Source organism: Perissodus microlepis, chromosome 17 (genome assembly GCF_051167445.1).
Source record: "Perissodus microlepis isolate ML-2025 ecotype Zambia chromosome 17, ASM5116744v1, whole genome shotgun sequence".
NCBI lineage: Eukaryota > Metazoa > Chordata > Actinopteri > Cichliformes > Cichlidae > Perissodus > Perissodus microlepis.
Genome location: NC_140477.1, coordinates 36638127 through 36659545, shown reverse-complemented (window position 1 = coordinate 36659545; position 21419 = coordinate 36638127). Strand labels below are relative to the sequence as shown.

Sequence of the window (21419 nt, the reverse complement as noted above, 5' to 3'; positions counted from 1 at the left end):
TTTAGAGTAAATTTGTAGTTTATCATTAACAGGAACACGGTGGAAAGAAACTATAACATTCGGATTGTCTACATTCAAAGGAACTACTTCCTCTTCCGCCTTTCATAGTCATTTGCGAAATACGGCTGTATAAATGTCTCGCAGCCCCTTGGCGTGCGCACTCACAACAATGGCTGAGCGTAATTGGAGTCATGTGCGGACGTATTTTACCTCCACAAACAGCTGAGACGTGGTTTGCAATACATGTGGAAAAAAGGTGAGGTGTTGTGGCCATACTAGGGAGACATTCAAAAAGGCTGTTGGGGGTGGGGGGATAAATACATTTTACACTGTTGATTTATCAGATAAAATACGTTAAATGTCCGGAAACAGCGGGGGTGTCCAAATTCAGAGGCTGCTTCCACCTGAGGACCTGGCCTTCGCGGTCTAAAGAAAGCCGGGTAGTACGTCACAGGCTCCCTCAGTGGAGTGAAACTCTGCTGTCTGCTCCTTGCTATCTAAAATATAACCGGGCGCTGACGTAAACTCTTCTGTTTAATCATTTTCTGTTTGACGTTTATTCAGCTGTGTGAAAACGCGGAGGAACCCTCCCGAGGGATTAATAAAGTTACATTTAATCTAATCTAATAACTTTAATCTCAGCCAAACCGATTTACTCACGAGCAAATAAAACACTGAAAAAGCCAAACAATAACAAGTGACTTATATATCATGTTTAACCCAAGTAGTGAAAGAGCGCGGGGGTTTGAAGACGATGTGTCGGTCGGCTCAGATATTTGAAGTTTACACAGCTACATTCTCACCTGAAAATATGTCAAAAGTTTTTTTGCGACCCAGAAAGAGAAATAAGAGTAATATTAAAACTAAGCAGCTGCCGCCATTGTTGGAAACAAGTACTCTGATGTCCTGTAATCATTATGATGCTATAATTTGAGATACAATAAATAAAATACGTTTTTGTACAAAGTATCGGATCAATATCGTCGATACCACCCTGAATATTACTTGGTGTCGGACCGGAAAGGAAATCAGTGGTATCGCACATCACTAATTTAAGCTTAATGCGCTTTATAATCTGGTGCGCGGTATGGTAAAAAAAAAAAAAAAGGTAACTTCTACCTTTCTTTAGTATGACCAGAAGTCCAACGTTTTGTGCATGGTGCTACCGCAGGTGCCTTTGACGGTGCAAAACGTTTCGTTGACATTGTTGTTTGTTGGGGAGAAAACTTACAAACAAACAGTGCAGCACTTCAGAGTCACACTGCTAGTGATCGATGTAACGATTCTGTACTGTACAGGAGAGATGGCGTGGAGGAGATCGACAGTGATCTACAGCCAATCAGGACGCAGAACACAATGCGCTTAAAAAAAAAAAAGCATGCAAAATTGCACTAAAAGAATCCGCGAAACAGCGAGGCTGCAAAAGGTGAACCGCATTATAGCGAGGGACCACTGTAATTGAGAAGATGGGTCACAACATACCCTTCGTAAATACTAATATATAGAAACCCTTACCAGCAATCATTCATGTATTTTTTTATATCCTGTGGCTTTTTTTCACGGTTTGTTAACATGCTGTGTAGGTGTGTACTGGTATCGACATAACAGAGAAACATCTGGTTTGACTATTGTTCACCTGTAGTTTGAATGCTGAACATTTACCTGTTTAAATCATGAGACCAGTCACTATACAGAGATGTGCTTCTGAATGTGGACGATGTGTCTTCTGCTGCAGTGATGCAGTTCTGCTTGTGCTGAGTGATGTAAACAACTGATCGATCTAAACTCTTTAAACGTCAAAATTGATCATTAGATTTTTTTATGACACAGCAGTGGTGAGTGTTCCCACCTCCTGCTCTTTGTAACTTAACGTAATCTTTCCGTTTTCGTATTTTGGACATGATTTTTGAGTCCACCTTCGCAGTAGTGATTGACTGCAAAATAAAGCTACCGGAAATGTACAACCCTACATCCGGTCTTAAAACAGGAAGTTAGCATTTTCTTGTGCACAGGGTCTGTTATGTTCGTGTTAATTAAGTGGTTGGAAGATGTAAAATTCTGCCAACTGAACGTATACGAGATTTTAATGAGGATGAATAATTAGCCGGCATGGAGGAAACTGACCTTTTTTTCGTGGAGTGGCGGCAAGGAGCCAAAAGGTGGCCGGTCTACGAAGCCTCCATCATCAAGCTAGCAGGTGCCTTTTCTCAAATATAATATTACTTTATTCTCGCTTATTTGGCACGGAAGCGTAGAGCTGCCACCCAGGCAAAAGAGAAATATAAGTATATCACGTTATAACGTGAAAAGTATATCGTGCTAACAATATACTATCATGTTTGTACAATATAATATCACGTTATTACAATATACAATACAAAATTATCACGACCACAACAACCGTGAAAATAGTTGGATGGACACTGCTGCTCAATCACAGCTGCCTGATCAATGTTTTTCATTAGCAATTTAGCAAAGTTGATGGTGGTGGTGTGTCTGTGTGAGTGAAAGACGGAGAGAGAGAGAGAGAGAGCGACAGAATTTGTTATAACCTTCATTTTTATGGACGCACAGTGTGAGCACTCGGGCTGCATCAGAGCATCGGGCCGTATAGTGTGAGACTCTGCATCGTGACCTACGAACTTCTAACCTCTGCGAGTCAATCGTGCAGGTTGAGCAGAAGCTGAATCGTGCGACTGAAAAAGTCGCACAGTGTCTGCCCAGCTTGACTCCCATCATTCAAGCCCCTCACACACCGACTCTGTTCAGACCGAGTCTCTTCTTCACACTATCTCTGAGCACTCTGAAACTTTTTTGTTCTCTGTGTGCCTTTGTTTTATTTTTAGTATTTGTTTCTCTTGTTTTGTCTACATTCCTCTTGATTGTGTGTATTTCTCCTGTTTTCTCTTTAGTCCTGTGGTCCACTATTTCCTGGCACAGTCGGTGTGGAGAACCCACAACTTTGCTGCACATGTACAATGACAATAAAGGCTATTCTGGAACTATCAACACTGGGAAATTGTGTTTTGTTTTTTGCACCTTGTTTTTCCGCTGTTAATAAACTCACTGTTTCAGGAAGTCCTGTTTTTCTACCGTACAGCAAACCTGTCAGACTGACAAAGTTATTAATCTGTTTCCCCTTCACTGCTGATTGTATCAGAGAGAGAAGATGAGAAGTTGAAGGAAGGAGACATCGTGTGTGTGTGTTCATATGTGTGTTCATGTGAAACTGCTGTTACAAATGAAATAAGTTGATAAATGCTTCATATATAATGTTACAGAGTTCAATGTGAGTCTAGATTAAATATCAGGGTGGTGTACGGCTGACATTCAGTAATGTTGGACATGTTTGGAAGAAGAAATTGCAGCAGTGCATCAGTGAGAGTACTTTACATTTGGGAAAATAAACATGAATGTTTAAACTTGAGGTATGAGTTGTTTTCTAATGTTCATTTTTAATTGATTTTTACTAGTGCTGTCAGCGTTAATCTTGTTAAAATGATGTTAACGCCATAACCACATTGACGCGGCAAATCGGCATTAGCGAGTTAGCACGGATCGCCCTGCGTGGGGCTGCACGGCGTTAACGTGTTAACGCTTTGACAAGCTAACCGCGCTACACGTTAATGAGCTAACCGCGTCCAGCCACACGCACGGGGCGATCCGTGCTAACTCACTAACGCAGATTTGCTGCGTTAATGCGGGTAGGCGTTAGCGTCATTCTAACGCTGGCAGCTCTAATTTTTACATTTTTGGTCACTCCATCCCTCTGTTTTTATGTAACCTTTATTTCACAACCTTATGTGGTCTGTGTATTTTGCCAGGTCTCTCTTGGAAATGAGATTTTTCTTTACCTGGATGAATAAAGGACTAATAAAAATTCTACACGTCCTCTCAAAATGAGCATGTACCGAGACGAGCTCTGAACACTCAGACACTGAAAATAAACTTGTCATCCTGAGGTGCGCCCGTCTGTGGAATTCACTGAGCGACCCATTTCTTTCACAAGTATCTGTAGAAGCAGATTAGGTGTTTGATTTGATACACTTGTTGCCATGGGAGTGATTGGAGCACATGAAATCAATGATTTAGGAGGGCGAATGAATACTTTTGGCAATATAATGTATCAACACAGAAACACAGCCTACATCTTTATTTTTAAAATGTATTTTAAAACATATTAATAACAAAAAGCAACTGAATTGAAAGACTCAAGCAGTGTGTTACATGGTTAACTGTCAGTGGCTAAAAATATTAATGAAAAAAAAATAAGGAGAGTTGGAAAAAAATAGTTTTTAAAAAGTTTCTCAAAGATGTTTCCTGTTTTATTAGACCAGGCCTCTCTGTTGTTGTCACACTTCCCTGTATAATAACTATTTGCTGATGCTTTTGATACTTTTGTTTCCATAAAAGTGCAAATTGTAACTAATCTCAGAGAATCTGAAAGCAGAGCCAGTGGCAGGTTGAACTGTATGGCAGCTGAAGTTCAGTATTGACTACAGCAGTTGGTGCAGTGATGTATAGGATGGATGCAAACTGGTGAGGAGCCGTATGACCGAGCCGTCTGAGGTGAAAGGAGAAAGATCACTTTACTTTGACATGTTTTAATATATCTTTATTTATAGACTCAGTCCTTCCTTTGTCCTTGTTTTTGTCATAGTGTTATTTCCCCTGTGTCCTCTACATCAAAGCATTTAGTTTGCCGTTTCCTTTTCATGGATTCTGAGTGTCTGCACTTTGCTTTCAACCTAAATGAAGATTTTGCATTGTGTTATATCTGTCTACATGCATCTGCATGCTGGGCTTTTCTTCCTCAATATTGCCATGCTAAATAAAGCTGTTGCCGGTGGTGTCCAGGTGATACTGCATGTTGTCCTTAAATCACAACCATGCTGAGCTATGTCGGGTTTTTGGCTAATAGCTCTTTTCTGTTACAGAAGTACTATTTTATGTCTGTCAAACTGTGTTAACCTTGTCTTAGATTCAACTAAAGGAAGAGGAACAAACGACTTGTTTTTGCAGCAGGCTGTTAGCAGTGCCTAAAGTTATCATTTAAAACTGGTTCTTTTCTGAGTTGTGTTATGTGTTGATACAACTCTGGTTCATTCCTCGACTTAGGTGCCTTTTTTGATTAACAGAGTTACAGATTAGTGTTAAATGGATTAAAAAACGCTTTCCTGTGAAATAGCTCAGCTACAGGGACTGGACTGGAAAAGAGTGAACAAGCAGCCAGTGTTCAAAGATATACTGGGAAAATAAAACCTGGAAAACTATTGCTCAAGACCACTTTAAAAATATGACTCAGTATCAGTACTCAACACTTCTGCACAGTACTGTACACAGATGCTTGTTTTATACCGTTAGTTTGGAGACATTCATTTATAACCATACACAGTTAAAAAATACAGTGAGAGTTTTCTACTTTGATTTCTACGTTTTTTTAATCGCTCTCAAAGTAAAATTAGCATATTATTTGTTTATCCTTGTTTCCCCTTTTTTACATTAAACTTCACATCTTCAGTGAAAATGTGCTGATACGTTCTGCTAGTGTTGCACTCGTGCTGCAGCGATAACTGTTTGGGAAACCAACACACTTGTTCTTTGTGCTTCTAGCTGCTTGTAGATGTAACACTTTCATTTATGGCTTGTGGTGATGTATTCAGTTCAGTATTATTTATATGGTGCTATGGTGCCACATCACTTTGGCTTTAAATGATAATGACAACAGCAAACGCACGGTCGCCCCGAGACTTCAGCCGAGAACGAGGTTGCTCCAGAAGAAGTTGGGTAGCAGATCTAAGTGCTCTGACAGGAGTGTGTAACCTAAGAAGCTCATTGAGGTAGTTCGGCACCAAATTATTGATAATTTTGGACATAAAGAGCAGTATTTTAAATTGAATACGGTATTTAACTGGCAGCCAGTGCAAGCCAGCAAGAACAGGAGTGATGGAGGAAAATTTCCTGCTACCCGTCCAAAGGCGTGCCGCCGCATTCTGGACAGTCTGCAATCTCAGGAGAAGGGAGGAGGAAAGGCCAATGTAAAGAGAGTTGCAGTAGTCCAACCTGGAAGTCATGAATGCATGAATACGTTTCTCCAGATCTTTATGCGGCATATAGTGCTTAGCCTTTGAAATGAGGCGCAGCTGATGAAAACTAGACCTCAGTACAGCAAACACTTGGCAAATTTAAACGAGCTACCCAGTAATATGCCCAAGTTACTGGCATAATCAGAAGGGGAGCTAGCAAATTTAACAGTCCAATCAGAGAACAGATGGGCTTGGCTGTCGGAGGGGCGCTTTTCAGGTTGTGGAAGGCTAAAGCAGTCTGAAGCTGGAGGACAGCGACAGCTACGTCCCTTAACTTTTGGTAGCAGTGTACCATTGGTATACCACATGGATTAGGTTGTGGTATACCAGTGGTCAAAAATATGATTATTACTTTAGTATTGCTTTGTGTACACAAAGTCAGGGGTGACCCAGGACCAGTGCTGTGAGTCACACCACAGAGTGACTCACACTGAGCCGCAGAAGTGCTGTCACCATCATCCATCTTCAAACTGTATTACCCTCCCAGAACCTGAAGCTCAGTAAAGCACACCTCTGATAGTCAAACCCATCTGTTCTCTGATTGGATTGTTACATTTGTGACTGCCATGACATTGACCAATCAGCTGAAAGGAAGAAAATCGAGTCAATCTTGCACTTGCAAGTTGAAACTCGCACACGGAACATGAACGCAGCTATTGTTTTGCTTTGTATAAGCAAACAGACCGAAACAACAATGAAAAAGCAACTTGTGTAATTATTTTTACGAACACACACGTTCTCCTGTATGGATGCACAAACATAACATTTCCAGATATTTTCCTACAAGTACAAAATCTTTACATATGGACCTCAGGAACACGCTTCCTTAGGTTTTGCACCGAGGACTTGATGGTGATGGAGCCTGCACCAGTACTGACAGTGTGTCTGATGTGCACCTGATTTTTTTAATGCTTAATCATATATTAATGTTTACAAGATTCAGTGAAATACCTCCTGAGAAAAAAGAAAATTACTATCTCTTGAGATTTTCCTTCAGCATCCTTACTCCATCCCATCACTGTTGATCTGCTCTACAGAGTCTTTGTTCACAGGCTCATTTGAAGGGGCTGTGCTTAAGTGCTGGGAGCTCACTGTGTACCTCCCGCGGGAGTCTATCCTGAAAGCAGGGGCAAAGCAGTGGTTTAATTTGATTTCTTGGCGAAGGTAGGAGGTCCTCTTCTGGCATGAGTCACCAGTTCCCTCCTGCAAGGCCGACAGAAAAACCACCAACTCAAAGTTAGTGGAGGACCCCTCACACAGGGCAGTGTAGAGCGGGCTCTGAGGCTCCAGGGGGTGGTAAAAGGTGAGTGGGAATATGAACAAAGGACATGCCTTTTGGCCCAAATGGTCCAAATAGAAGTCCAGAGAGGTCTGGTGGAGAGCCTGACCTTCACACTTGTAAAGCACAGCACTCAACTTTACATCGACCAGAGGCCGCTTCAGCAGATTGGTGGCTCGAACCATGAGGCACGTCTGGCCCAGGTGTTGACCTACCACTGCCTGGGGGCTGAACTGGATGGCTCCTGCTTGTTTCTGGGGGCGGGAGAGCTTGGCTACAAATGCACCTGAATGTTAAGACAATGACATCATTCATGAACAAATATGTCATACTGTGACATCATCAGGAATAAATAAGCAATGCTTATGCAATGATTTGATCTGCTGTTATTTAAGGCAAGGCAGCAAGTCTCAAAGCAAGTGAAATTAACAAAGTGACCAATTTTTATACCGTTTTTACTGAACTAAATAATAATAAATAAAATCACAGTGACGTCACTTTTGAAATAAAGCCCTGATTCTTTTTATGCCTCTTTCAGATGTGCTCTATTTGAGCATGCAGGGATTGATTTGAGACTGCTACCATAGACTCAGTTTAATGAGGAAAATTTCAAAATGCCCTTTTTTACGAGTAAATCATTGCAAGATTTCATGAAAAGGCCTAAATCTTCTGAAATTGTAAATGTCATTTACTTTTTACAAAGTAAAAAAACTGTTACCTTCTCTTTTGTCTTACAATTTGTACGTTAAAACTAGAATTAGAATAGCTGATGAGCGCTTTACCTGTGATAAATACTTCCAGCATGAGCCCCAACAGCATCTGTACAGCTAGCAACGCTATGGCACTGGGACAGTCTCCACTGGGGAACATGGTGCCATAACCGATGGTTAGCTGTGTCTCCAAAGAGAAAGAAAAGGCAGCAGAGAAGCTTGTAATGTACTTTACACAGACAACATGCCCCTGTGGTGGGGCATCGTGATCTTGCACATCAAGGTCTCCATTCAGATGAGCCAACAAATACCAGAGACAGGCAAAAAACAACCAGTGAGCCACGAAGGAGCTGCAGAAGGCCAGAAGAGTCCATCTCCAGCGAAGATTTACCAGCAGTCCCCACAGGTCCTGCAGGGCCAGCAGCCAAGCTCTGTGCAAAGACTTTCTCCGTGAGCCTGAAGAAGACAGAGGGACACGAAAAGCACAGCGTCCCTCTTTGGTGATCAGGCGCTGATAAGGTGGAGACGACAGAAGTAGAGATGAGGACGCCTTGTCACCTGGAACATTACCCTTGGATTTGGAAGTCATAGTTGTGATCCTGGAATGACTTTACTGGAAAATGTCAGCAGTTGGTATCAGACAGACTTTTGTATGTCACCATACAGAGATCGATCTGAGACTAAAGCAAACCTTGGCATCCTTTAAATACATTTTAATTCTGCTGAGCAATGAAGATTTAAATGTAAAATATTATCCATCTAGCTCATACTAATAGTTAACCATACCGTGAGACAGACGGCATGGAAAAAAGGTGGAGGCCAGAGCACTGAGCTGTGGGTGAATTATTGTATGACGAGTTAACCTTTGCACAGGTCAATTTCTTGGGTTTCTCTCTGTTTTTCCTATACTGTTTAGTGACAGAAAAATAAGATCTCAATAGATACGTCGTAATATCTTCTGGAGCGTTTATTCTCGATTTTCCCTCCCTTACGTAAATTTTATATAAAAAAATATTTTTATATTGGCCTCAATATTGGCTCAAAAGAGATGTTGATGAAGGCTAGCATTAAGCTGAAAGATCTAGATATACCAGTGAGAGTCACCAAGTTAAAAATGTTCAAAGTATGCACTACACGGCTCATTAACACCAGAAGGTCTGAAAAACCAGAAAAAAATAACTAAAGTGGACAACTAAACAGGGTTAGGGGGGATTTCTTCAGAGGTAAAGTAATCCAGAATCAGTTTGTAATATGGTTTAAAACAGCGCTGCCATGGTGTAACTCAGTTTAACGCATTAACCTGAACTGTCCATCAAAGTGACCAAACAGTAACTATGGGTGCAGTTAAAATCGATTTTGGGTGCTGACAGCAGACGTCTCACAGGTTTGGTCACTCTGACCAAAATTCACTGAACCAGCAGCAAAAGATCAAAACTACGCGTCACGTTTGACAAAGATGAATTCCCTCGGACTCGTGCTGTTACTTCCTGCACAGCTTTCTCTCTCTCAGTGTACTCAGAGACCAGTTTACCATCAATAATCTCTATTTCCTGCATTATTCGCTTGCTTATTGTGCTTTGGTGCTTATTACGCACCGGTCTACAGCTGTGTACAGCAATGTCAGGTGCTTTTGGTTTTTTTTTTTACAAAAATGACCTCCAACAAGAAAGCCTCTGTTCTTCAAAACCGAAGAATTAAATTTTTTAAATGCCAAGCTGCAAAACTCTCAGCTGTGTCTGTAATCAAACCTCTGTAACTTTGCTTCACTTCAGCAGCATCAGGTCATGTTCACATGTTGATTCATGGTTTTCTTCCATTTTTGTTCTACTGCAGAATATTTTGAAGGTTATCTGCTGTAAAAAGTCAGAACAGGAAAATCTGCTTCATGTTTTTCTGTTTTATCCTCCGTTACTTTGACACAAAGGCCTCTGCTGTGATGATCACACCTCTGATAAAGTCTCAGCTTCGTTTTTATACATGGATATAAAAATATGGAAATGTACTGATAAATGATCAGAATTATAATATTTCTTACTGTCTGATTCAAAATTGAATTGAATTGAATCAAATTGAATTGAATCGGGACCTTGTGAATCGGAATCGAATCAGTAAATAAAGTTTATTTTTATTTATTAAAGTGTATTTATTGTAACTGGGTTTCACGTTTTTCTGTTGCTGTGATCATCCCCTGCTGCTCTTCCCTTCTAGCATACACCCAATTCAGGATACGTGTTTTCAAACAGTTTGAGGTGACAGGGGAGCAGAAAGATGGTGATGTCCCGGGGCTGTCGAAGTTTAAAGGGCCACCCGAGCAGAGGGTGATGGGCAGTGTGTGCGCAGATATTAGTGTTAGGCCACGAGAAGAGTAGCAGAAAAAGGTCAAATTTAAGGTGTCATGGGAGGTTAGCTGCAGGGTTGTGGGGTCGTGATTTGCTGCTAGCCAGCGGTGCTTGGGATTCAGCATGAAGCCAGGTTAGGCCCCCACAGGACCAGCTAAGTGTGGCTTATGCCTCATGTCTCCTGGGTGCTATTGGGACGTGGAAGGGATTGCTTCCTGTGGCAGTGGATGGAGTGACGCACCTGGTTATAATTTTACTCGGGAGGGTAGAAAAGGAACTCGAGACCATGATAAGGTTGGAGACTGTCGCTGATACCCCTGGAACTGCATGACTGGAAACGGTGCACGTAGCAGGGACTGCTAACATTTTTGTGGGGGGAGATGTCACAGGGTGGAACTGACATGTTTTAACCTGGGTTTTTATTATTTTGCATGTATTGTTGTGTGCGGGTTTGGTGTGTTCTGTTGAATGTTTTATCTTTACAGTTTTGCAAGCTTTTATTGTGTTTATTTGATGTGGACGGGGAGACTCCCGCCCCCTCACCTACTGAGCACTAAGGCGGCACACCTAACAGTCAGCCCACACAGGACTGCAACCAATCAGGGCTCCCTTTGTGGCTGCCAAAGGCCAATAATGGCGGGTTGGATGAAAGAGAGGACTCAGAGCCACGGGCTGTATCCCAATTCAGGGTCTGCAGCCTTAAAGGCCGCATTTTAAGGCCGATTACATCACAGCGACGCGACGAAGGCTGTCCCAATTCGAAGGCTGCTCGAAATGCGGCCCTCAAATGCGGCCTTCATTTCCCTGAATTTCAAGGACGTGGCAGTGTAGACTTCGTGGCCCAACATATCCCAGAATGCATAGCGCGGCGGTGGGTGTGGATAATTTTGCTGAAAAAAAACGGCGGATGAGGGGCGGCCGAAGAGTAAACTTTAAGTACTGAATATGATGTCACTTATTTATGTGCAAATGTTTAATAACGAAGAACATTAAAACATTCCTGTTGGCCACATGTCGGCAAAGTTATGTGACATCAGTGACGTTTGTACTAACTTGGTTTTAAAGCCTTTACTTTAAAACATACGCCGTTCAATAGCTGAGCTTAATCTTACAGAGAATGATCAAAGCTCATGTAGAAACAAACAAACAAATGAACAAAAGATTTTCTCCTTCATTTCTGTCAAACAAAGCTGTATGACACGTTTCCAGCTGTTAGTATCATGGTTGCTAGGCAACCTGGGCAGCGCAACGGAGGCTAGACCGTCCCATTTCACAAGCCTCGCACTTCCGGCCTTAGCGGTCTATAAGTACGCGGCCCTTGAGGATCGTTGAGGCTGCGTACTTTAAGGCTGCAGATCCTGAATTGGGATACAGCCATGGAGTGGTAACAGGCGGCAGGTAGCTGCTGTGGGAAGCAGCTGAGCTGAGCTGAGCTGAGCTGAGCTGGGCGAAGTAAGTAGGCCCAGAGGATGGCAGTAAGGACGCCGGTTTGACGCCAACCATACATTTGAGCACGTAGCAGCGGCGGGCAGAGTTTAGAGTTCTGCCCTCGCAGGGTAAGTCCCAATTGTTAAGATTCATAAGACACCCCGGGAAACTAAGAAGGTTGACTGCCACTGCTCTCCTGTGCTTAGCGGCAGCGGTGTGACAGAGGAGACGATGGAGGACGCTGTCGGCTGGGCTCCCACTGGTGGACTCGGCGGACCCTTAATGGCCAAGAAGTGTGGCGGAGCCCGATTGGGACCCTTGGGACTTTAGCTCGCTGACTGAGGCTCTTTTTTTTTTTTTTTTTTTTTTTTTTTAAATTGTGCTGAGTTTAATGGGGTTTTTTTAATTATTCCCTTCCCTGATCAGGGTATTTTTATGCTGTAAATAAAGTGTATTTATTTTTTAACTATTTTAACTGGGTTTCACATGCCGTGATCATCCCTTGCTGCTCTTCCCGTTTGAAAGGGTTTCCCTTCTAGTATACACCCGTGACACATACAGCATACCGGTGAGGTGCCAAGGCGATATACGCCAGGTCTTGGTGGATACGGGGTGCATGCAAACCCTGGTTCGACCCGGGGCATTATTGGAGGCAGAATGGATGGAGGTTAGGTGCTTGCATGGGGAAATGCACAAATATCCCAAAGTGCTGCTGCAAATTAAATACAAGAGCAAAACATACAGAGTAAAGGCTGCAGTTAGCCCACGCCTGACACACCCCTTAATATTCTGGACAGATTGGCCGGGGATGTGTTCCCGACTGGTGTGCAGCTTCTGCGCTGCACTCAGCAGAGACATGGGGTCGCCCGACACTCTGGGGAGGACGATATGGCACAGCCTTCTTATGAGGCCCCGCCAGCTCCAGTTATTCACTCCACTGAAGATTTTCCATTGTAGCACCTCCAAAGTTGATTCTGTTCATCTGGACGTTTTCAGTGGGAGACACGTTTCGTCACTCATCCAGGTGACTTCTTCAGTCTCAGCTGACTGCAGGTTCTTTCCCACTGAAAACATCCAGATGAACAGAGTCAACTTTTGGGGGTTTTCTCAGGTCATCTGCTGAGTCAGCATCCCAAAAGAGATACTGACTGACCAGGACAATTCTTTCATGTCTTGCACACTAAAAGAACTGTGTGAATTACTGGGAATTAAATCTGTTCGGACCAGTGTCTACCACCCTCAGACTGATGGGGGTCGTGGAGCGGCTGAATAAGACTTTAAAGCTACACATTGGGAAGGTTATCATGAGAAAATTTGCTTCAGGCCCAGCAAAGTCAGCAGCGCCTGTACAACAGAGTGGATAGACTCTGGCAATTCTAAACGGGAGACAGAGTGCTAATATTACTCCCTTCTTCTACCTCAAAGTTAATCACCAAGTGGCAAACACCTATGAAGTGGTGTGGTTAGACAGGGAAGTGTGGGGTTTGTGGCTCAGCTGCAGGGGAGCAGTTTAGGGTGTGGTGGAGGCTGACTCACACACCTGACCTCATCATCTAATCATGTTTCCTCTTTATAGGATGTTGCCACGATAGGAGGGGAGAGCAGTGTGTGCTGCAGAAACGAAGCAGCTGGAAAGCTGCACCTTTAAAACTGTAAATTTAAGGACAAACTACAATGCTGTGGTCATCGGGTTCATTGTATCAAGCTGGTATAACTCCACCCAGACCCACAAAAGTAATGAGCATGTTTTGAAAATGTAAGGAGTAGAAAGTACAGATGTTTGTTTAAAAATGTAGAGAGTAAAAGTAAAATGTATTCAGAATCAATGTATTATCTGAATTAATTGTACTTTGTTACTTCCTACCTCTGTAGGCAAGACGGGTAACCCTGACTAGCATGGAGACAGGAAGCAGAGAGAGCAGACAGACATGGTGACACGACTGAGGAGGCAGAAAGCGTAACAAAACATGGAGACGTGACTGACTGGAGATGATGACGAAACAGAGACACGACTGGGACAGACTGGGTTTGAAAGGGAAGTAACATAATCAGACAAGCAACCAAGAACTACAAAATAACCAACTCAGAAGTATGAGAAAGAACAAGCTCAAAATACTGGGTCTGAGACCCAGGATCATGGCACACAGAGGGCTTAAAACAATATGTCAACCACTGGTAACAATCAGTAACAGGAAGGGAGATTACACTTTGTCCAAAATCTTTCCTAGAAGTCTGTGAAACCAAGATTAACTGAGTTGGAAAAGTATGCAGAAGGAAAGGAAAACTTTGACACACAAAACATTATCACTTGTCAAACATTGATGCATGGCCTGAAAAATCTCTCTCTCACTCCACACACACACACACACACACGCAAATACCTACAAAAACCTATTAAAAATAATTGTGCAAATTGGTTTTGAGTGACTGGAAAATAATTTAATAACCTGAGGTAATCAGTGCACTGGAAAAAAATGGCCCTCCAAAAACAAGAAAAAAAAACTTAATACAAGATATTTTTTGCTTGAAATAAGTGAAAAAATCTGCCAATGGAACAAGTGAAAATTCTCTTGACAAGATTTCTTGAAATAAGACAGTGAATCAAGCTTTACGAGATCTTGAAATTAGCTGGAAAAACTCATTCTTAGCTATATTTTACTAGTGTTGTGAAGTTTTTGTGTCTCATAATAAGTTTGTGGTGCTCAAAAGAAGTATTTTCCCCTCAAAAATAGCATTTTTTCTATAAACCTCCCAACATCATCCTCATTGTTTTCAGTGTATATAACTTATTTTCAGTTCTAAAAATGTGACACCAATCTAGATTTAAGTCCAACACCTTACTTGAAATAAGATTAGAAATTGGCATTTCAAGACAAAATGTATTAAAGTTAGCATTCTTTTACTAGTATTAGGCAATCTTTTTTGTAATAATTCCCTATTTCTAGTGCATTTACCCCATATTCAAGGCTTTTACCTACTGCTTATAAGACAAAAAAAATGAGAACTATAGACTTCAAAAGCAACAACTTTATTGATAAAACCCCATAAACAGAGGGGACTACATAAAAGAAAGCCATTTTGCAGTGACTTTTCCCCCTGCCCAATCTAACACTAAACACACCTGTAACATATGTGCATTGCACAGGCAAAGTACAGACAAACACTGCTAGGCTAAAACTCCTCAACCTGTAACATTTATTATTACAAAGAGCTTTTAACATGAACATTTGACCACATTCTTCAAACAATACCATAACATTATCATTAAGGATGCACAGTATTTGATTTTTCAGCTATATCTAATATTTTACAGTTGTACTAGCCAATACCCAATAAAGCAATTCTTACTTTTATACCAAACTAGTCAGTCTCAGCTTAGTCAATTTACTCTTTCACAGTAGAGCCTATTTTCTGAATAGTCTTCTGTCTAAACTCAACATTAAAATCTTAAAATTAACTAAAAGCGAGGCTGTCTCTGCACTGCACAAACCAAACACAAAATGTCGGCATGTTAGCCAATATTATCGTGCACCCTTAATTATAACACTGGGCTAACCTGGCCAAATTACAAACAAAAATCAATCGCAACCAACATGGACTGTAGTAGCCGTGGAAGGAGAGAGGAAGTGCTTTCCTATAGTCCATCTGACCATATTGGCTTTACTGGCCAATCTGTCTAGCCTTCCTGAAAAACAGAAAACCAAGGCTACATTTAATTAGGTATCATTGAGGTGATAAAAATGTGCTACCACGTAATGCATCCATGTTTGTATTTACTGGTCACAGATCTAACCTGTGAGAACCCTCATTCCAAAAATGTGTTTTAGGTGCCTTTTGAAGGCTTAGAACATATAAAATGTGAATATAAAATACTTTGGCACTCATCAGAAGAAGCATTTTTTTTTAATACTGTTGTCCCAAAAAGAACAGAAACAAAAAACAACGGCTACATTTTACACAACTCACCTCAAGGACATGCACCAGAGCCTCACTCGCATCCCGTGCCCTCTTTGGAGGAGCAGAGGTGGATGGGAACAGTTGATGGCAGCACATGTAGGATCTCAAGAGCCTGTTCAGCTATACAGAAAAAAGAATCATCATCTCATTACCACACTTAAACAAAATCGTCAAGATCAAAAAAAACAAAACAACAACAACAACAACAACAAATATCTGGCCAGTGACGACCATCGTGGATTGAAAAGGTGAACAACAAGACACTAGCACATGAAAGTTAAAGCTGTAATCCATAGTTTAAGCTTGTCACAGTAACCTAAAAAATGCTAAATGGTGTAGATAATTGTTGTATACTGTGTTTACAGTAGGCTAATATGACTTATGCTTGAATGCTAACTACACCTACATTGACCTACATTGCATTAATGGAAGTCTGTAAAACTTAATGCTGAGGAGGGGAGGGAGGGGGAACAAAAAGGGATTTGTCTTACATTGTATGTTGTGTAGTGAGCCTACACAACAACCTTTTCCTAAACTGGCCTGTTGGTTTGTATTTTTAGCCTTTTGTAGCGTTGAGTCTGTTTTCCCTGCGCGTAACTAGTAAAGGTGCAGCTTTCAGCTCCTTCAAGAAGGAGAGGGGAGTGGGGGATTAGGCCTTTAAAATTTCAAATTCTCCTCCTCCTGTCCTCAGTGACATTACTTTACGGACTACTGCTTTAACATGCTTAAAGATCCAAACTATACTCTGATGACCAATAACACCAAAACATCATTGCTTACCTTTATCCATTCCCATTGGGGGCTTCAGCGTCTTTTTCCATACACCAAAAAACTGCACCTTCTGGCAGAAATCTTGCCATCTTCCCTTCAGTTCATTGATGAATTTGGCATTTTCTTTATCCAAAATGCGATGAAGCTCCTCCATCACCTATAAAATATTCAGCATACCAATACAAACATGTCAATGCATCACTGAGGAGCAAGAAGTTGGTATGATAAACATTGTTTGGCTTGAATCACGTGGATTCAACAATGACTTACATGTCCAATGTCCTTGAAGCAAGGATATGCTTCTAGAACCTTTTTGTGTCTGTGCTCCTCGCGAATAGTATTTGAATCAGTGAATGCTCTTCTGGCTGAAAATTCCAAATCCAGGAGCTGAGAGGCATCCTGGTGGTTTGGGTTTTTTCTTTTAAACAAAGTTTGTAGGGTCTTGTAGTGTTTGGCCAAGGTTGCTGGACAGTGGGTGTCTGGACTGTTGATATCTGCAGGCTTGTTTGCTGCAAGACACAAAATTACATAAATAATGTCTCTCACTTTAAAAAAAAAATCTTATGTCATTAAAATGACAAATGTCAGAAATCTGCCATAAAAAAATATAGACTATACTTTAATGGAGTTAAATCTTAAAAACAACAAAAAACTACAGCTCTGAACTTAACTATCAAATACTTATTCATTTATCAAAATATTTACCATGTAAATGCCAATTTACATATGGTCATGCAATCATGTACAATTATATGTAGGCACACAAGTGCACCCCTACAAAGATGTGCACACACACACACAGCCATGAGGCAGTTGGATGGACTCACTATTAGGACTTGGCAGGGTAGAGGGTTCTTCTTCAAGTAGGTTTTGTGCTTTCCTTTTTCCTTAAAGACATAGCAAAGAGATATTTTGTGTCAGGGTAATACATTTTAAAAATTAGTTTGGAACCTAAATTAAAAAACAGTTAAAAAGAGGAAAAAAAAGCCTCTAGTGAGGCACATTGTTTTTTAAAAACATTTCTTTACATGATATACTGAGTGGTTATAGACAGTGATGTTGCACAGACTTATACTATAAACACACCACAGTACCCAGCTCTTTAAATTTATAATATACTGGCTTTTATTAATACCAGTACTTTATTAACATTAATTTCCACAGAAATGTTAACAAACTGATGATAAAACAGGGAAAATGTGATGTAGTTATCATTTTCTGATGCCCATTTTAAAGCCTTTTACTTCTGTCATGTCAGGACTGCCATCTTGACTCAACATGCAGGTATATTTGTTTTATTTTTTTATGATGACCACACAGTGACCAGTTTGTAAATGTAAAGTTGAAACTCACCTTCTAACTCACTTGTTTTACTGGCCGACTCTGGGCTGCTCCTCCCTTCTGTGGACAGATCCAGAATGATTGTTGAGTCACTTGAATCCATTTCTTCTGCGTCACTTGGCTGATCAAGACGTCGCCTCTTGGCAGAGCTGCAAAGATTAGTCAGTTAATCAATTAGTTATCAACTATAAACTCAATTAATTCATATCTTTATTGTATAGCCATTTTCATATATACAAAGTGTAACACAAAGTGCTTCTTCCTTTCATGCTAAAACAGGTGAGGAAACTAAAGGCAGGTCACCAAATACTTGATTGATCACTTTGGATCACTTCTTTCTTTCCTTAATAAAATGCCCAAACATGATTTTAGCTTTTTTGTTTGTCCTCTATCGTTGAAATTAAAATTGTCAGGTTGTGGACAAAAGAAGACTTTAGAGGAAAAACTTTCACAACTTTCAGACATCGTACTGACTAAACAACTTATCAATTAATGAGGAAAATGTATAACAGAATTATCATTGCTAAAATTAAAATTAATTAGTTGCAGCCTTACCTCTTTGAATGTCTCCCATCTGGAGTGGCTTTTTGGGGGGGGATCTCACATTTTGCAGTCTTTTGTTTAGCTGTGTGTACACAGTAACCTGTATAGGACATTTAATACATTTTTCCAACCACTACTAAAATGTCCAACATGAAACACTTTGGTATTGAAGTGGATGCATTTCACTTACCCATGTATTCTTGATGCCTTGGTCCTGTAGCATAGGGTAGTACTGCACTATTCTCTTTGCCATTGCTGTAATTTCTGGTTTTGATGGGTATCTATGCGATTCTCCATCCCCCTTTGCCCTCAGGATTGCAATCATACTAGTCATGGTGTTTCGGATGAGCCGACATCTGAGCTCCTTTGACATTTTGCAGCTGCGCTCTTCACCTTTCTTTGACAACTCAAAGTATTGTTGGCGGACTTGCTCAAGCTCAGTGTGCAATACATATTCTGGATAGAATAACTTCACAACCTTTTCAGGGCTTGTGCATTTTGCAGGAGTTGCATTTACAGTAGTGGATGTCTGTTGCTTGGGTGACTCATTAATGGAGGAGCTGCTTGAAGATTTTGAGTCATCTTGGCCAGATTCCTGTAAAATAAATAATAATGAATAAAAGCAAAATGCAAATTTTTTTTTGTCTCTGTGTGTGTGTGTGTGGGGGGGGGGGATAGTGAAGAGCCATTCAACTCTGCCCACGGTTAAACTAGTTGTAATCGGTGGTTTGATCACATTCCAGAGTTGAGAAACCTGGTAAACTGATTTGGCAGTCAGACCGGTTGTTACTCTGCAAAGGTTTTCTATGATGGTCGGTGGTTCCTACAACGTAAGGCAGCTTCAGGGAGACAATATTTTCTATTCACAACTAAGTGACCATAGACTGACCATGATGTGACTTATTTCTCAAAGTTGAGGTTTGCAGATTGATTTATTCAATACCGTAATTTTGATGTAAAAAAAGAAAAGAAAAAAAGTGTTATTCTTCACAAGTCTATAAAATTGCCTCCTTAAATTGTAATGATTACCTATATTGCACCCTTCAATTCTATATAAGAACATACAAATGAAAATTCAGGTAACAGTAGTATATGTGGTTTGTAGTATTTTAGTTGTGATTAATCACAGAGTTGTGTTGTGATTAACTGAGTGCATTTTGTTAATCAATTGACAGCCCTCATTAATAGCAGGTTGATAGCAGGTTCATTCCATTATTCCCTTAAAATAAAATAGGTATATTTGGTGACTGGTGTTAAAACAAAAAAATAATTACAAAAGGAACAAAAACACGACGATGCCAATTTTAAGAGGTGGTGAGTGACTGAGAAACTGACCTCCAGTACATCCTGACAGGCACGCCAGACAGCTTTTCTCCGTAAAAAGTTCTCTGGGCCTGGGAAAAGATCCTGCAAGTCTTCACGAGACAGGGTGCCCATCATTCCCTCGCTGATGTTTGCAGCTATGAACACATTGGAAGAAAAACATAGCAAGATGAAATTATGCCCTACAAAGGAAACTGCATGAGAGACGAGACTATGAAAGTTGACACTTCATTAAAATTTTGTTGCTATTGCTAACTAGTTTAGTATAGAAATGTGAATACCTTATTGTCTGCTACTGTTTTTTGTATAGAGCTAATGATCAACATCCTAAAAAGACTGTACTTAAGTAAAAGTAGTGTTACTTCAAAATAAAATGAGGTAGAAGAAAAAAGTATTCTCCTCAAAAAAATTTATTAATTAAATTAAAAAACATATTTGCTGGGCTAACTGCTGTGGAAAAATTCTGTTTACAGACAAACAAATCATCACACTACTTTAGTAGCATTGTTGACCTCATTTTTTATATATTGGACACTGAATTTTTATCCAGCTTTAGGTATTATTAAAGGAACTGAGCTTTTTGGAATGTAGTGGAGTACAGTTACTTCTTTACAAATCTACTCAAGTAAAAGTGTAAAATATAGTGCAGTAAAACTACTCTTATAAGTACTTTTTTCCCCAAAAGTTAATCAATTAAATGTAAATTGGTAAATGTTACTGAGAACTATCCACCTCTAAGGATGAATAAATACACTTGCATAAGTAAAACAAATAACTACAAATGTTCCTAAAATGAGGAAATGATCACATGAAATGGAAAAAAACAACATTAAACATTACTTAAACATCATCAACGACATTATTTATAAAATAATGTAATTTACACACTTCCGTGTTCATACACCTATGTAAAACATAAGTCCATTTAATCTGTTTAAAAATAAAATTTGCATACATTACCCTTTAAAACCGACACTGTGACCTCATCCAGTCCTTCCATGCCGTTAGCCTACTTAGCACACTAGTTAGCTTTTTTGGCGTTAGCTTGCCTCGTCCAGTCACTGTTCGGCTGCAACGTTACACAATATAAACACACCAAAACATTTAGAACTTTCGAAAGGAGTGTAATATGTACAAAAAATGAGCACTGTATAATACATTTTAACTTACTTCCAATGAAACACGAATGCAAAGAACTCTCGGACAGTAGTGGCAGGCACGTGTCTACATGAACTTAAGATGTCCACCAGATCATTCACGACAGCCAGAAACGAAGTTCGTCTTCAATTTGCCTGACATTTCTTTGGCCCAAAAATCCTAAAAGGATGATTGATTGGTTTTTAAACCAAACAACTGTCTCTGTGCATTGCAAAATAACTTCAAGTACTTCTTCAAGTAACTTAAAGAAGTCCAGACGCTTTTCTTTGCAAGCTCCTTTGACTACGATGACCTGGATGACTGAGAACCTTCACAGACATATTGCCGTACATTTTGGGAGGAACACCCTTCAACTGGTGCGGGAGTATGAAAGGGAATCAAGGAAACTAGCGGATTATAGGAACCATCTCCGTTTCAACCTAAGATGTAGACAAAGCAGAGTTGTTCCTAAGAGCCTGCGCCTTGGATCCACTGTCAGGGGATA

General features: G+C 40.5%; 2 protein-coding genes across 2 annotated transcripts; both read right to left on the bottom strand.

Moving 5' to 3' along the window:
• Positions 1-7088: 7088 nt before the first annotated feature.
• Positions 7089-8664, bottom strand: LOC146370036 (inward rectifier potassium channel 13-like). The gene is made up of 2 exons (XM_084910661.1): positions 8148-8664; positions 7089-7651 (listed from the first exon to the last, which is right to left on the bottom strand). Exons 1-2 carry the CDS (start codon positions 8662-8664, stop codon positions 7089-7091), a joined length of 1080 nt encoding a protein of 359 aa, XP_084766787.1.
• Positions 8665-16510: 7846 nt separating this feature from the next.
• Positions 16511-20843, bottom strand: LOC146370035 (uncharacterized). Its single transcript, XM_084909354.1, has 8 exons — positions 20738-20843; positions 19790-19914; positions 18645-19049; positions 18467-18554; positions 17932-18060; positions 17398-17457; positions 16841-17079; positions 16511-16727 (listed from the first exon to the last, which is right to left on the bottom strand). The coding sequence occupies exons 1-8, from the start codon at positions 20775-20777 to the stop codon at positions 16569-16571; spliced, it is 1245 nt and encodes a 414-aa protein (XP_084765480.1). The 5' UTR covers positions 20778-20843; the 3' UTR covers positions 16511-16568.
• Positions 20844-21419: the final 576 nt, after the last annotated feature.